This window comes from Silurus aristotelis, assembly GCF_946808225.1.
Source record: "Silurus aristotelis genome assembly, chromosome: 1".
Classification (NCBI taxonomy): Eukaryota; Metazoa; Chordata; class Actinopteri; order Siluriformes; family Siluridae; genus Silurus; species Silurus aristotelis.
This window is the reverse complement of record NC_139574.1, coordinates 5,663,242-5,680,445: the sequence shown is the minus strand read 5'-3', so window position 1 is coordinate 5,680,445 and position 17,204 is coordinate 5,663,242. Positions and strand designations below refer to the sequence as shown.

Sequence of the window (17,204 nt, the reverse complement as noted above, 5' to 3'; positions counted from 1 at the left end):
ATGATTTCGCAGACATGAATAAACTTTATTGCACTGCACATAAGTCTGTTATTGTTTCATTTGATTGTTATTTCTTTTACAAGTTTCATCCCACCTTCATTCTTTCACACTAGACCACAAGAGTACTGAGTTACCTGCTACTGAGGGAAAGTAGGTTTCCTACTAATATTACAACTAAAATGGCTTCGAAATACAACAGTAATGATGATAATGATGATAAAGATTATGATAATGATGATGGTGATGAAGGTGATGATCTTTTTGGCTTCTCATTGTTTCATTGATATGCCTTTATAATTTTGAAACAGGAAACACATCACACTTAAACTCCTCGATGTACAGTATAGTTGAATTATATAAATAAGAATAATATTAATAATTAGAAAAGAAGAATCATGAAAGATATTTTAGTCATTGTAAAATAAAAAATTTTCAGTGGTTGTACAAAACATTTGGTGAAAATCAATCGCAGGAAAAACTTCATCTTCTGACCCCTGAAGTGACACAGCGCCATCTTCTGGAAACATCCGACATTTTGTAGCAATAACCGATTCACCTTTATAAGTGCCGGATGTTTCCAGAAGATGGCGCTGTGTCACAGTATGTTACTATTCAGTGCAATATCAATGTATTTGATCTTTTTTTCAATTGTATCATATCTTTGAAATTATTTTATTTTTTTTACCGTAACATGTTTTATTTTACAATTTCTAAAATATCATTCATAATTCCTAATGTCGCAGAATAACTGATGGTCATTTAACCTGAACCTGCCTGAGACACAGACCTTTCACCAACTAAAAACATTTAGAGATAACAAAATATATATTTTTTACATTTATGTTATTACTTAATTTATTACCAAAGATATGACATTAAAATGTGTTTTTAATGACATTTTACTATTTTTTCCTGAATTAATCCCCATAATGGAATCTGGGTTGTAATTTAGTTCTTCATATTTTATATTTTAATGTTTACTTTAAAAACACACATTACATATTTGTAAACATGGTAATAAATTGTTCCAATTTTAAATTATATATCAAATATGTTGCTTTGTTTTCTTATTCATAAAAATAAAATTTGTTTGCATATTCACACATATATATATATATATATATATATATATATATATATATATATATATATATATATATATATATATATATATATATATATATATATATGCTTTTTGTATTATTTTATTATTATTATAATTTTTACAATAATGTTTTAATTTTCGATGTATAAATAAATAAAACAGAGAAGAATGCATGAACATATTGTGATGGTGTAATGGAGCGAAACCCACACTGAGATTATGCAATATCCCTGTTCATGGCGCGTGTGAGGGTTGCCAGAACGTGTAATTCTAAATACCAGTGTGCACAAACCACGCAATCTGGCCGCTCGATCTGTCCGCTGTGCGCCCAGGTGGCCTGTTTCGCGCATGCGCAGTTGTGAGCGTCAGTCCCATCAGCACCAGAATATCCTGAGCATCAGTGCGGCGGAAATCTTCTGCGTGTGTTTCCCTTTGGGATTTTTAATCATAATATAATTATTCATATTCATTATTCATTATGGACAATAATATGATGTATGTTTGAGTAAGTGACCGGGAATATTCCAAGAAATAACATCTGGAGATTATTGCGTATTATTTTAGTTTTAGATCGCGTTGGGGGGTTTTTTTTGTTTGTTTTACTTTTTCTTTTTTTTCTTCAATCTCATCCTGTCACACGGCTCACGACGGGGGCTTCAGGCGCGCGGCCGCCCGGTGGGATGCGCCTCGGCCTCGGCGTGCTGTCGTATCCGCTCCCCGTGCTGATGGCGGCGCTGTACCGGGGCCCGCACACCGCTTCTCCGCGCTCCCACCTGGCGCTCAAGGACGTGCGAGAGGTTCAGGAGGAGACCACGCTGGATGAGAAGCTCTTCTTGTTGGCCTGCGAGAAGGGTAGGTCTGACTCCCTGAGCTTCTGTGACACACACACACACAGACACACACACACGTGTCTTATCCCCATGAGGACCTTCTGGTTCATAATGCAGTTAATTACCCCTATCTAACCCTGACTCAAAACTCAAAACTCAAAGGGAACCATTTAAATACTTTTATATATATATATGTGTGTGTGTGTGTGTGTGTGTGTGTGTGTGTGTGTGTGTGTGTGTGTATGTTAAATGTGTATGTATATGTTAAAACCTTCAGTGTAACACACATTTATTAACAACGTCCTTTCTTTTACTTCGGATATAAAAAAATAAAGAATAAAAATAAACTCCACCGAAAAAAAAAGAATAGATTAGTTTTACTGATGCGCTTGTTTTCATTTGTTTTCAAATCGAGCACCAAAATCCGCTACGATAGACACATCCGTCAATTAAACCCGTCCGTGTGGAAACATAGCAAAAGTTCCGTTTGGTGTCCTGATGATTTGCGTAATTTAAATCACCGTAATTATTGAAAACTTGAAAAGTATTAATTTAAGGTACCTGTAGAACAGATCGAAATTTGTGATTAAGTTGCGATTAACCGTGAGTTAACTGGTGACAATTATGCGAATAATCGCGATTAAATAAATACATTTAAACAAATAATAATTAAATTTAAATTTTTCTTCTTATGGGGATCAGACAAAAATCCTCAATGCTCCTCTTCTTGTCGGGACACATGGTTAAGAAGGGTATCTGAAACTAAAATCCACCAAAATACACACACAGGTTTGACTTATCCTTATAAAGACCTCCCGGTTCATAACACAATTAATTACCCTTTTTCTTACCCTGACCCTAATATGACCTTTGCCTTGTTGTTTTAAAGACCCTGTATATTTATTTTATTTCTTTTCCATTTTTGTTCTCATAAGGATCAGTCAAATGTCATCTAAAGCTTTAACCTGTCAAATATTTGTATTCTTGTGGGGACATATGGCTAAAGAGATTTCAAAAACTTAAAAAAATGCCCTTATGAGGACCTTCTAGTTCATAACACAGTTCATTACTTCATTATTCATAGGGAACCCTTTATATCTTAATTGCTGTTGTTGTGTAAAACCCTGCATATTTATTTTGTTTCATTTCCATTTGTCCTTTTATGGGATCAGACAAATATCCCAAATCCCGAATCTGAACCTCGGAATCAAACCATTTAGTATCTTAATTGTTGTTTTTGTCGTTGTTTTTTTCGCTATTCTAGTTGGGACATATGGCTAAAAAAGATTTATTTAAAAATTTAAATCCACCAGAATACACACACACACACCTATCCACACACACACACACATACACACACACACACACACACACACACCTATCCACTCACACACAGGTTGTTTATCCCTGTTGTTAAGCAGCGAATTAGCTGTAGTCTGTCTAAACTTTTTATGAACCAGAACCTTTGGGTGGTCTTCTAAGGATAGCTAAGTTCCCCCAAGTTTATGTTCTAAAACCTACAATAAAAAATAGATATAACACACACAGAGACAACCACACACAACTGCTGTATAATCCTCATATGGTCCTTTAGTTAAACATGCTTAGCTTTTTGCGGCTTTGTGGTTCAGTTCTGTGTCCATTCCTATCGGTATTACGTCTTCAACTGCTCAAGGTTACAAGGATCCGCTGATGGATTTCAAGATCGTCAGGATATTTTCTTGGCCATGACAATCCTTTTTGTGTTATTGTATCTTTATGTTTTAAGTTGTTTTGTTGAAATGTCTATCTTCTCACTGATTCAATTTATGTATTGTAAAGAGGTGAATTATATCTCACAACAGGTCAGCAGTCAGGTCTTAAAGTTGATGTGTTAAAAGCATGAAAAAATAGCTGAATGTAAGGATCTGAGCCCACGGGCCCAAAGGTGGACTGTTAGACGATTGGGTCAGAATATCTCCAAAACAGTAGGTCTTGAGGTATATTTCAAGCTATGCAGATGCTAGAATCTACCAAAAATGCTCCAAGGGAGGAGAACCCATAAAGATATAAACAAACACAACTGCTATAAAATCCTCATGAGATCCTTCAATTCACAGTTACTAATGCAGCTGGTTATAAGATACATAGATCTAATCCTAACCTTAACCTCAAAAAGCTTCTTTTAGTTCTTTCAGTTTCTTTCTATTTTTTAGCAAAAGCAGATTTTTCTTTGTGTTTGCTGATTGAAAAAGATTTTCTCCTTGTAGTATAGGAAAAGTGGTCCGTTCTGATCTTGTCTAGACATTGTCTGAGGAAATTGTTTTGTACTTTCTCCAGATTTTATTTAAATTATATTTATTATATATGTATACGTTCACGTGTCTTAATATTCTTGTGAGAATGTTTTTACCCCATCTCAAAAGTGTCAGATATTCTTATCCATGTAGGAAAAAAGTCCATTGATACAGATACATTTAAAGTACTGATATTTGTGGTGTGGACTGGGAAAACTGGGATATTCAAGAACATTCAGTCACTTGACAAAGCCATCACGTGACCTATTCAACTCAAAACAAACAAGACGGTGGACGATGCTGTACTGCAGTTTTTTCTTTCATATCCAGTTTGCCCTCATAACCAGACTTTACAGTTTCTTCCTACAAATGATCAGACTAATTAACAGATATTATAGGGGGCGCTGTTGAGCAGTGTGACTTAGATTTGATTTGTTTGCCGCTAGTTTTGTCTTCATGTTGGCGAATTAAATTGAAACATTTTTATCTCAATTTCCTTAATATCAAATTTTCCCATATTCTCTACTTTACTTCAGGAACTAATAACCGCTGCTGCTGCTAAATTACCATATTTTTACATTTAAAGTATTTATTATTATATAGAAATGTCCTTGTGTACTGGTCGGTGCTGCACTGTCACTGAGTTATAGACTTATTGTAGTGTGTTTTATTGTTTGCACACATATCAGTTTGTTTTCATGTATCATGTATATTTTATGCTGTTTTATGGAACACCTTCACCCTGTTTGTTTGTAAAAATGACAGTAAAGGCCCTTTGTCTTGCCTCAATAGCATTTTTTTAAAGATGGATGTATTTGTGTACTACCAAAATTCTTTTAAAAGTGGATGAAATCGTAAATTAACTCCTGACAGGGAGACGATTCTTATGTTTTTATGGATGTGTGGTTTGGTGACATGAGCATTCTCAGATGTTTCACCATGGATAAGAGAAATAGTTAATTCATTTATTATTTATTGGACCAAATGGATCCAGATTAATGTGTAAGTAATCTCAGCCGGTCCCCATAAAGCTTTTAAAAATAACACTAAAAACACTGCAATTTGCAATGTAAATGTATACTGTATACACAATTAAATAGTTTTTTAATGGCGTCATTCATCAGGGTTTGTTCTTGTGTATAGATCGTTATTTGTTCCATGAAACAGAATTAGAAAATTGTTATGTGACTAAAAATGAAATTGTTCATTGTTTGAAAATCCGAATAATACCTCATAAAATGATAACCTTGTGAAAATCTTTTACATTTATGTTTATCCTGTTCTGTTTTGAAACTGCACTGAATGGATGCAAGCAGGAAGAGACGTTGATACAAAACCATGTTCCAGCCTGTAATGACTTTAGATGGATGTTGTTGAGTATGCAGCTTTATTTACACTGCTGTCCTGGGATGGTTATAATGGTGCAGTAAGAGGAAATGTAATTTGTATTCCTTGTTGGGAAATGAAGAGCTATGTTAGTGCAGTCTGGATTTTTGTTTACAGTTTACTTGCAGTATATCCATGTTGTGAGTCAGTTAGGTTATAAATGAAAAAAGCCAAATCAGTTTCTGTAACTCCTGTCACGTGACAGTAAACATATTAAAATATGCCATTGTTCCTCTCATTTAGGATAAAATATTTAAAGGTAAATAAATATATCATATTACATATTACTTATATTATTAAATAACATATTACTCTGTAATCTTATTAACTAATGCAGTTACATATATTTTCAACTAAATCATTAAAACGTATCGTACAATATGAAACAATTAATTTTATAGTACAGTAGAGTAAATCCCTAATACAGCTATTCAGGGGCCTCTAATGAGAGTCATGAATCGATTCCTGAATTTTTTTTTTTAATTTTCCTAAAGTCATTTTTTCCCCTTTAATTTCCCTTCTTATACATGACATGGCATCTCTGTTCTACTCCGTTCTAATAAAACATCCATGCCATGTTATTTGTTGTTCTAACCTGATGTTACGTTGTGCAGATAAGAGTCAAATGTCTTCCTGACCATATAAAGGAAAGCTAAGTCTGGCTCAGGGAAGAATATCTGTCCTTTTATATGCCGGTGTGTTTATGCCAAGACAGGCTCTGGACTCTTGCATGTCATATTTAAAACTGTTTCCAGTATACACTTGATGCATTCGTTTACATTATTCACCAAGAAATTAATAGTTCAATCAGAGAAGTGTGTGTGTGTGTGTGTGTGTGTGTGTGTGTGTGTGTGTGTGTGTGATGAAGGTGATTTCTACATGGTGAAGAAGCTGCTGGAGGAAAAACCCCATGGTGAGCTGAACATCAACTGCGTGGACGTGTTGGGGAGAGACGCAGTCACCATTGCCATCGAGAATGAGAACCTGGACATCCTGCAGCTGCTCCTGGACCACGGATGCCAGGTGAAGTCCCTGTTATTTGCATCATTATAGACGATTTTGTGAAATGTGTGTATCGAAATAAAATCCTCTGCTGCTGCCTCCTCCTCTGCTTTTTTAAACGAAACGAAAGGAAATTCTGTCATTCTGCGAAGATTGAATCATAACATGAATGCTTTGCTGCAAAACTGTCATTATTGCTGTCATCACATGGCTCAGTTTTGTCTCCAGTACTTTTGGCATGTATGCTTCAACTTTTCAGGGTTACAAGAATCTCGCTGATGGACTTGCAATTTATATACATTTTCAGAAGGATATAATTGTCAGGATGTTGGCCATGGCCATGGCAATCCTTTTTGCGTTATTGTGGCTGTATGGTTTGGATTGTTGTCTTGTTGAAACGTTCATCTTCTCACGGATTTACTTTCCTGTTAAATTAAGTTCTCCTCTAATACACTTATCAGCAATAACATAACAGCTTAAACATAAAAAACACTGAGAGGTGAAGTGAATAATGATAATTATGTAATTACAGTCACACAGTCATTGTGACAGACAGGTGCCAGACTGTGTAGGCTCTTATACACAAATAAAAGAACTTTATACACTGACCAGACATAACATTATGGCATTATAACATTAGGACCAATGAGTGAATAACACTGATTATCTCTTCATCATGGCACCTGTTAGTGTGTGGGATATATATTAGGCATCAAATTTGATGTGTTATAAGAAGGAAAAATGGGCAAGCGTAAGGATTTTGACAAGAGCCAAATTGTGATGTCTAAACACTGCAGCTCTTGTGGGATGTTCCTGGTCTGCAGTGGTCAGTATTTATCAAAAATGCTCCAAGGAAGGAACAGTGGTGAACCGGTGACAGGGTCGTGGGGGACGAGGATCATTGATGCACGTGCGGAGCGAAGGCTGGTCCGTGTGGTCCGATCCAACAGTTCCTTCACCAAACCCACCTATCACTCCAAGGAGCTCTTCTAGTTACTAACCACCCTCAACTGTCACTCATCAAACACCACCCTATATAACCTCCGTTCTCCCACTAACTCATTGTCCGTTCTACAGTTTAGACTGATGAACCTTGTCGGACTACCCAAGCTACAGATATTACGTTTCTGGTTTGATTTACTATTGTTTGCGGGACTCTGTTTAAGTTCTACGAACTGTCTCTCTCTCTTCATAGCATTCACCAGGTGTAGTCAAACATGGAGGTGATGGTTGGTTTGCTGTTTTCTGCTACTTGCTCTTTGTTGCCCATTAAAAACCTTCGTAATTTGCACTTCGGTTTCTGGCACGTTCTTCCGCCTGACAATACGTTATATATGTTATATATGTATACAGTGGTGTGAAAATAAATGTGAGTTCTTACTTTTTTTGCATGTTTTTCACACTTTAATGTTTCAGATCATCAAACTCATTTAAATATTATTAAAAGATACACAAGTGAACACAAACATGCAGTTTTAAAATGGAGGTTTTTATTATTGAGGGAAAATAAAACCTAAAACTACATGGCCCTGTGTTTAAAAGTGTTTGCCCCCTAAACCTAATAACAAAGTAAACATAATTGGTTACTGTTCTTAAGTAGCTTTTTCACGTATGTGTACTTTCTGAAATACTAAAGTATTTCCATTTGGAGAGATTTACTTTAACTTCTACATTTAAAGGTAAATATATTTTACTCAACTACATTTAGCAAAATCAGTCGTTCCTTTTTATTCATAAGTGGATAATGACGTAACTGTTCAAACACACAGCGAGTCACCAATCAGGTTTGCACAAACTCTGTTTTAAACTCGTTTTAGTTGGCGCTTGGTGTATCTACTGATCACCAACATACAGTTTAGCATCAGTTCAACAGCAGGCAGAACATTTAGAGAGGAATAAATGATGGAAGAAACTCCAGACTCGAACTTACCATAACACCAGTGGCCTCATTTACACGATGTAGTTGAAAAGGTTTTCATAATCATTTTAATGTACATCAATTAGTGTTTGACTCAATAATATTATTCTATTAATAGATTGGTGTGTTTAGAGCAACATGCATGGGGCCTGCTTATAAGGTTACGGTAATATTGATGCTTCTGCCTGAGATGATGTATGCAGGTGGTGCAGCTGAAAGGATACTTGCTGAATTGTCCTGGAGCATCTGGAATGATATGCAAAATTTGGCACATGACAGTCAGACATGCAGGACTTTCTTTCAGACACAGATAAACACTGTACTGAAAAATATTGTACTGATAATTCAGCATGCCATTAAATTGAATTTTTATTAGTGTAGCGCTTTTAACAATGGAAACAGGTCACAAAACAGGTTTATATTCAAATAAAAATTATTAAAAGTATTAAACATTAAATTCGTTAGTTTATCAATAACGAGGGTGTAAGAGGTTCCGAGTGGTGGTGTGAAAAAACTCCTCCTTGTCTGGGTGACATCCAGATATTCACTCATTAGAGTTCACACATTGATCATTTTTGCGGTTATCAACTGTCCACTATTGTACAGTTCACTATTATAACTGTTCACACGACTGCAGCCCTACGCCATTGTAGCAGAACTGTGTATATTAGTTACAGTCCAAATCCATCTTCATGACTCCTAAGTGGAACCATCCACAGTAATCTAATGGATCTTTAGGCTGTTCTTGTAGAGCCATCCTCAGCAGCAGCGAATTCATCCAGAAATAGAACATCAGGCAGGTCCAGAGAGCAGGAAGAACACAGGATCAGTGGGATCTCAGGAGCATTTTGTGTGTGTCATAAATGACTTCTATCTCACTGTAAAATCTCCCTTTTGAGTCCTTAAGGTTTCTTCCTCATACCATCTCAGGGAGTTTTTTTTTTACACAGTCACCACTGGCTCGCTTTTTAGAGACAAACTCACAATTATAACAGAGACAATGAGTTGAGACAATGTCCATTGTTAAAAGCGCTCTAAAAATAAAAATGAATTGAATAAAAATCCTGATAGAGAACACAAAGGCTGTAATCTTGTAGTTCAGCTGGTGCTGTTTTACTCCTGAAATCATGCACTAATTTATTTTAGTTCAATTAATTTGAATTGTATTTAATGTAGACTGTCAGGGTTCCACCATTCTATCTTTTTATGTCCATGTCTTCCTTTTAGACATCACCAGTGTGTTATCCTTCGTCACTGATAACCTATTGTCTACACCTGTTTTTAATCCCCCAGTATATTAAAGTTCCCCTCATGTCTTATTTTCTTGCTTGGACTTTGTGTTATCTAGCCAGCCATGGATAGTCTCATTGTTTTTGATCTTGTGTTTTCACGTATGTGTTGGCATTCTGTACATGCAATTTTTGTATATCTGTATTGTATTTTTATACACACTATCCCTTTAAAAAAAAAATTTAGTTGGGCGGGAAGAAAAATAAATGCGTACAATAATGTATAGCTGATGATAAAAGTGTATTTTTGTGTATAAATATGGTTTAAATGGGGTTTAACGTCTGTAAAAGCAGAGAAACCACTAATCATGTAAATAATATTCACCCTATAGAGTCACAAATGTTTTAAATATACACACCCATTTATTGAAATCTGTAAACAGGTTACAAGGCAGTAGCGCCTGAGAATATAATTATTGTACACTGTTGTATCAGTTTAAACAACTGCACTGTTTTCTTCTTTTTATTGCAAGTTTGTTTACAGAAAATGTTATACCCAAATCCAGACAACACCCTAAAGTTTATGGGCCATATTGAAGTCCTTGTTGTGCAGTTTATTAAATAGCTGTATATTTTATGCTCCAATGATCCTAAGATTGAGTCGTGAACTTTGTGTGTTTACAGACGACAGATGCTCTTTTGGTGGCCATCGATTCGGAAGTGGTAGGAGCTGTTGATATTCTTCTCAACCACCGACCCAGACGATCCTCCAAACCTTCTATTGCGGTCAGTTTTCATGGTTATTTCCATGAAAGACTCAAATATTAAATAAAGTTATTAAATAAACTTATTAAAGAGTTTGTCAGCAGCTGCATGCATAATTACTCTGAATTAAAGCTAGCCAAGGGTTTTATTTCTTTTGTTTTAAATGATAAATATTTTGAATTATTATATTTATATTTATTTAAATGTTATATCATTTATTAAAATTGTTTATTATCAGTAATAATATATATGAGAAGCATCATGTCAAAGAATGTTTTGTAAATATATCATCTAGATGTGTATATTGTATGTATGTGTTTTTATACTGTGTGTGTATATATATATATATATATATATATATATATATATATATATATATATATATATATATATATATATATATATATACAGTACAGACCAAAAGTTTGGACACGCCTTCTCATTCAAAGAGTTTTCTTTATTTTCATGACTATGAAAATTGTAGATTCACACTGAAGGCATCAAAACTATGAATTAACACATGTGGAATTATATATGGAATTATATACATAACAAAAAAGTGTGAAACAACTGAAAAATGTCATATTCTAGGTTCTTCAAAGTAGCCACCTTTTGCTTTGATTACTGCTTTGCACACTCTTGGCATTCTCTTGATGAGCTTCAAGAGGTAGTCACCTGAAATGGTCTTCCAACAGTCTTTAGGGAGTTCCCCGAAAGATGCTTGGCACTTGTTGGCCCTTTTGCCTTCACTCTGCGGTCCAGCTCACCCCTAAACCATCTCGATTGGGTTCAGGTCCGGTGACTGTGGAGGCCAGGTCATCTGGTGCAGCACCCCATCACTCTCCTTCTTGGTCAAATAGCCCTTGATGCCTTCAGTGTGACTCTACAATTTTCATAGTCATGAAAATAAAGAAAACTCTTTGAATGAGAAGGTGTGTCCAAACTTTTGGTCTGTACTGTATATATATATATATATATATATATATATATATATATATATATAGTGATTCAAATGTCCTACGCATTGCTGTCACACAAATTCTTTTCTCATAACGCAATGCATTTCTAAAATGTCCTGAAACATCTACGTATGCAACAGACCATAATCAAGATCTTTATAGCACATTGGTTTTGCGATATTCTTCAGCCATTACAGCGAATAGCTTTTAGTTCCATTAATAAACAGCGATGATATTGGCCATTCCTAAGTGCTTTTCCAGTTGAGTGATTGTGTATTAGTTTATGTCCAATGCCATGTTAGACATGTCATATTATTATACTGCTAGCTCTGTTTTCTTTGGTGTGAAGACGACAATCATTTCGAAAATGTAACTAACCAATACATCACTCAAGACACACTTTGCATCTAAAAAACCGATTCACTCATTTCAAACGAGTCTTTAATGTGACTCTAAAAAACAAATAGTCTCAAAGAGTGATTCAGACATTTTCAACAGTGTCGCAAAAATCTACATAGGGTATGTTACAGAAATAGAATTGGGTAGGTTGCCTCTCAAATCTTCTAGTCTGAGTCGTTTGTTCTTTTATTACGTGACTCCCATATACACTATGCAGTTACATATACATATATACATTATTGGAACTATAGTCAAGACATGTTGGGGATCTGCCTTTAAAAAATTTGCCATTTTATACAATTTCTTATCAAAGGAACAAAATGAACTAAATAACTCAAAAAAGGATTTGTTCATTCTGACAAACAAGATTTAAAAAAACAAGTCACTGAATGATCTGATCTTCTTGTTACTAATGAACACAAGATAAAAAATAAGTAGCACAAATGAATTGGATTTTGATTGGAAATTGTCCATATAATGAGCAGTTATTTGTGTAAAAGGTTTCAATTAAGTAGTTCATTTGAGAGAGTGTGTGTGTGTGTGTGTGTGTGTGTGTGTGTGTGTGTGTGTGTGTGTGTGTGTGTGTGTGTGTGTGTGTGTCAGTCCATTTATTTTTTGCAATTAAGGAGGCGAAAAGCTTTTGGAAAGAAACAGTTGCACAATCTATGAGGGCCTGAATGCTTTGGTACCTTTTGGTACTTAGATGGCAGGAGGGTGAAAAGTGTGTGTTAGGTGTGTTTTGGTCTCGAGGATGCAGCATGTGGTGTAAATGTAAATGATGTAAGGGAGAGAGAACCCGAGCTCCTCGGTCTTCAATGCTGCAGTGTCTAGTGTTGGAATTTGACACATGGCAATATATATACACGTGTATAAGATGTTGATTAGCCATGCTGGAGGACGTGTATAAAATCTGGATTAGCCATGCTGGAGGCACGTGTATAAAATGTGGATTAGCCATGCTGGGGGCACGTGTATAAGTTGTGGATTAGCCATGCTGGAGGCATGTGTATAAGATGTTGATTAGCCATACTGGAGGACGTGTATAAGATGTTGATTAGCCATGCTGGAGGCATGTGTATAAGTTGTGGATTAGCCATGCTGGAGGCACGTGTATAAGATGTTGATTAGCCATGCTGGAGGCACGTGTATAAGATGTTGATTAGCCATAATGGAGGACGTGTATAAAATGTGGATTAGCCATGCTGGAGGCACGTGTATAAATTGTGGATTAGCCATGCTGGAGGCACGTGTATAAGATGTTGATTAGCCATGCTGGAGGCTCGTGTATGAGGTTTGAACCAGCCATTCTGGAGAAGCAATTGGAAAACACAAAGCTTTTGCCAATTCACGTGTTAATTGTTAGCATCGTTTACCATTCTACATAATTATATTATTATATTGTATTTGATCGTGTCACAAAATAGTTCTATCAAGACTTAAATGACACCTTTGCAACACTCGATTGTGTGTTTTTTTCTGCTCTATATATTGTGTTTTAAGCACCTTATATTAGCTGTTGTGGATTGGTATCCTTTTCGATTTATATTTGTAGTATTGTTTGGCTGCAGTGAATCCTGACATCAAAAATCATTGCTAAAGTAAAATGATGGGGTGAGTCGTGATTTGACGCATCAAACAGGGGTCTATGAAATTGGAGCCCATTGAGACTGCACAGCTTGTGTACCGCATATTCCCAAAAGCATATAATGTCAGGTCAGGCATTACCAGGACATGTCCACAAAAGTGGCTGGAGTGTTAGTATTACACAGTGTCAAAAAGAGAATGTTTCAGCAGTTTTAATAAAAATCACCTGGAAATTATACAAAATATACCTAGGTAAGAGAAGCAAGAAAGATTCCCCAAAACACATAATATATATTACAAAAGCTTACAGAGTGCACCTGCAAGGACGGCGCTCTAGTAGATGTAGATATAGCAGATTCTTTACACGTTATATAGCAAGTATATTTAATGAATCTTAGATTTCCATAAAGGTAAAAATTTCCTCTTATCATGTTGACACTATGTCTACGTTTGCCCAAGATCAGTGCATTCTTTTAGATTAGTTCAAATAGAGAATAGATATTAAAATAGTTATTACAGGAGCTCAGTCAGTAGGATCCCTGGTGGTCTAGTGGTTATGATGCGGCGACTCTCACCGCTCTCACCCAGCCATTAGGGTTGCACAAGCCTTAGTGCCGGTCCCAAGCCCAGATAAGTCAAGTCAAGTCAAGTCAAGTTTATTTGTATAGCGCTATTCACAACAGACATTGTCTCAAAGCAGCTTTACAGAAAACAACAGTGAAGGTGAATGGTGTGCGTTTGTACCTGATGAGCAGCCGTGGCGACAGTGGCAAGGAAAAACTCCCTTAGATGATATGAGGAAGAAACCTTGAAAGGAACCAGACTCAAAGGGGAACCCATCCTCATATGGGTGACATCAAGAGTTTGATCATAAATCTTTCAACAATACAGAACAATTTGTGATCATCATAGATCCAGCATCAGCTTCTCCATGCCAGGGCCTTTAAACACTCGGCATCTACTTCTCCATGATCATCCATAGGTCCATAATCTTCACGAGGTGGGACGTGACTGGAGCTGGCCAAACCTCAGGATGCCTCGGGATGGGGAGAGAAAGAGAAGCAGTGGAGAGGAATTAGCGTAGCTGCTGTTCATGATATTAACAGCACAAGTTGATAATGTGCATGTGATCAGATGTTCTGGAGCACAAAGTTATGATATGTGATGTGTGTTATGAGTAGGCTTTGCTAAAAAGATATGTTTTTAATGTACACTTAAACTGGGAGAGTGTATCTGAACCCCGAACACTGTCAGGAAGACTATTCCAGAGTTTAGGAGCTAAATGTGAAAATGCTCTACCACCTTTAGTGGACTTTGCTATTCTAGGAACTACTAGAAGCCCAGAGTTTTGAGATCTCAGGGAGCGTGACGGATTGTAGCGTGTTAAAAGACTGGATAGATACATGGGAGCCAAACCATTTAGTGCTTTATAAGTAAGTAGCAGTAGTTTGTAGTCTATTCGAAACTTAACAGGAAGCCAATGTAGGGACGATAAGATTGGGGTTATATGATCGTATTTTCTTGACCTTGTGAGAACTCTTGCTGCTGCATTCTGGACTAACTGAAGCTTGTTTATTAATGATGCAGGACATCCACCTAGTAATGCATTACAGTAGTCTATTCTAGAGGTCATAAACGCATGGACGAGCTTCTCTGCATCAGATATAGATAACATATTTCTTAGCTTAGAAATATTTCTAAAGGTGAAAGAAGGCTGTGTTTGTAACTTGAGTGATGTGATTTTTAAAAGATAAGTTGCTGTCTAAAATAACTCCCAGGTCTTTTACCGTTGAACTAGTAGTTACAGAACAACCGTCTAAATGCAGGCTGAGATGCTGGAGCTTCTGTGTACTATTTTTTGGGCCGATGAGCAAAATCTCCGTTTTATCAGAATTTAATAGCAGAAAGTTATGGGTCATCCAATCTCTTATTTCTTCAACACACTCAGTTATGCGAGCTAATTGAGCTGTATCGCCTGGTTTGGATGAAATATATAGCTGGGTATCATCAGCATAACAATGGAATAAATATAGATAAATGGGGAGGGTTGCGTTAGGAAGGGCATCCAGCGTAAAAACATGTGCCAAATCAAACATGCGGATGGTCCGCTGTGGCTTAACCGAATAGATTAAGATTGGAATACATTAGATTTAAGAAATCAATACGATAAAGGCTACAGCAAGGTATCTGAAATTCAAATATTCAAATCTTGACCGAAGCATATCTATTTATCTTGATCTGAATTCACTGGTTGCTCTACAGAAACTGATGCAGCGGATTCAGAACCCGGAATATTCCACCACCATGGACGTGGCTCCCGTCATCCTGGCTGCTCACAGGAACAACTACGAGATTCTGACCATGCTCCTGAAGCAGGATATCTCGCTTCCCAGACCTCACGCTGTGGGCTGCGAGTGTATGCTCTGCAACGCCAAGAACAAGAAGGACAGCCTGCGTCACTCCAGGCACCGTGCAACTCTCTTCATTATTAATCCTTTATGTGCTTGTGTTGTGTCTTACTGAGGCACTCAGGCTAGTGTTTACAATTAATACTAATACAACTGGAAATGCAGTATATTCTAGTAATGAAATATTTTTGAAGCCGTTATTGTGACCTGAACAGAATAAAAAAAAAACGTACAGAAGAAATGAAGTGTACAGAAGTATTTATACTTCATATTAGTACATTTTACAGTACTTTACTGCATTAGAATGTGTGAGAGAAAGAAAGAAAGAAAGAAAGAAAGAAAGAAAGAAAGAAAGAAAGAAAGAAAGAAAGAAAGAAAGAAAGAAAGAAAGAAAGAAAGAAAGAAAGAAAGAAAGAAAAGTGATATCATAAATTGTGTTAAATACTGAAGTGAAAAAGCATAAACCCATAGCTCTGGTGAGAGTATGTGTGGAGTAATGGTTCTCTCACTGTTCTCTCTCATGCTGGTGATGTAGATTAGCCCTGCTGGAGGCATAAAAGGTGTGAACTTTTCATGCTGGAGACACATTTATAAGATATAGACTAGTTATGCTTGTGATGCATAAGATGCAGACAAATGAAAAAGCATCATTAGCATGTGTGTTTTTATTAAGCGTCCATTGGATACCTCTTATTGTTCATTATTATTAAGTTGACTGATAAGAGTTAAAACGCTATGGTCTCTAAGCTGTAAGTACAAAGAAGAGAACCGAGGAACACGTCAAAAAAGACAATCACACAACTATAGAAAACGTTCACCTTATAAAGGTCTGATGTGCAGGAAAACGGACCACGGAACTGTAACCATAATGTTATGCATCCGTTAAGTTCGTTCAAAAGGGAAACTGGTACTTTCACTCAAATTGAAATGTAAAAAAAAAGGTTTTACTTACGAGGTGGTATAATAAAAGCTTCGAGACTAATGCTGTTAACTGGTGCTATTCTGACCACGATTTTATCACGAACAGCACGTGAAAGAGCAAACGTGAAATTCTGGGCAAATCTGCCACTAAGGGTTTGACTTACGGCGATGCTGTAACGAGTCGTTCGAGGTGTTTTGAGTGGCACGCGTGCTTTCAAGAGCGGAAGAACATCACGACCAGTGGTCAGGAAGACCTTCAACGAGCTCAACTCCATAAATTGTCGAAACCATTCTACAACTTGTGCGTGATGATCCTCGAAAACAATCCACAGGATCTCACTTCTGCACCCACCCTACTTGCCAGATTTGACTCCTAAGGACTTCCCCCTCTTCCCGAAGATGAAGATTCGCCATTGCAGAGA

General features: G+C 36.5%; 1 protein-coding gene across 1 annotated transcript in view; it reads left to right on the top strand.

The window, feature by feature from the left end:
• The first annotated feature begins 1,453 nt into the window (after positions 1-1,453).
• trpc1 (transient receptor potential cation channel, subfamily C, member 1) overlaps positions 1,454-17,204 on the top strand; it is a 42,369-nt gene continuing 26,618 nt past the window's right edge. The window contains exons 1-4 of the mRNA XM_083545911.1: positions 1,454-1,957; positions 6,466-6,620; positions 10,431-10,532; positions 15,716-15,918. Coding sequence (XP_083402037.1) covers positions 1,786-1,957; positions 6,466-6,620; positions 10,431-10,532; positions 15,716-15,918 — 632 coding nt within the window. The 5' untranslated portion in view covers positions 1,454-1,785. The remainder of the gene's footprint in view (positions 1,958-6,465; positions 6,621-10,430; positions 10,533-15,715; positions 15,919-17,204) is intronic.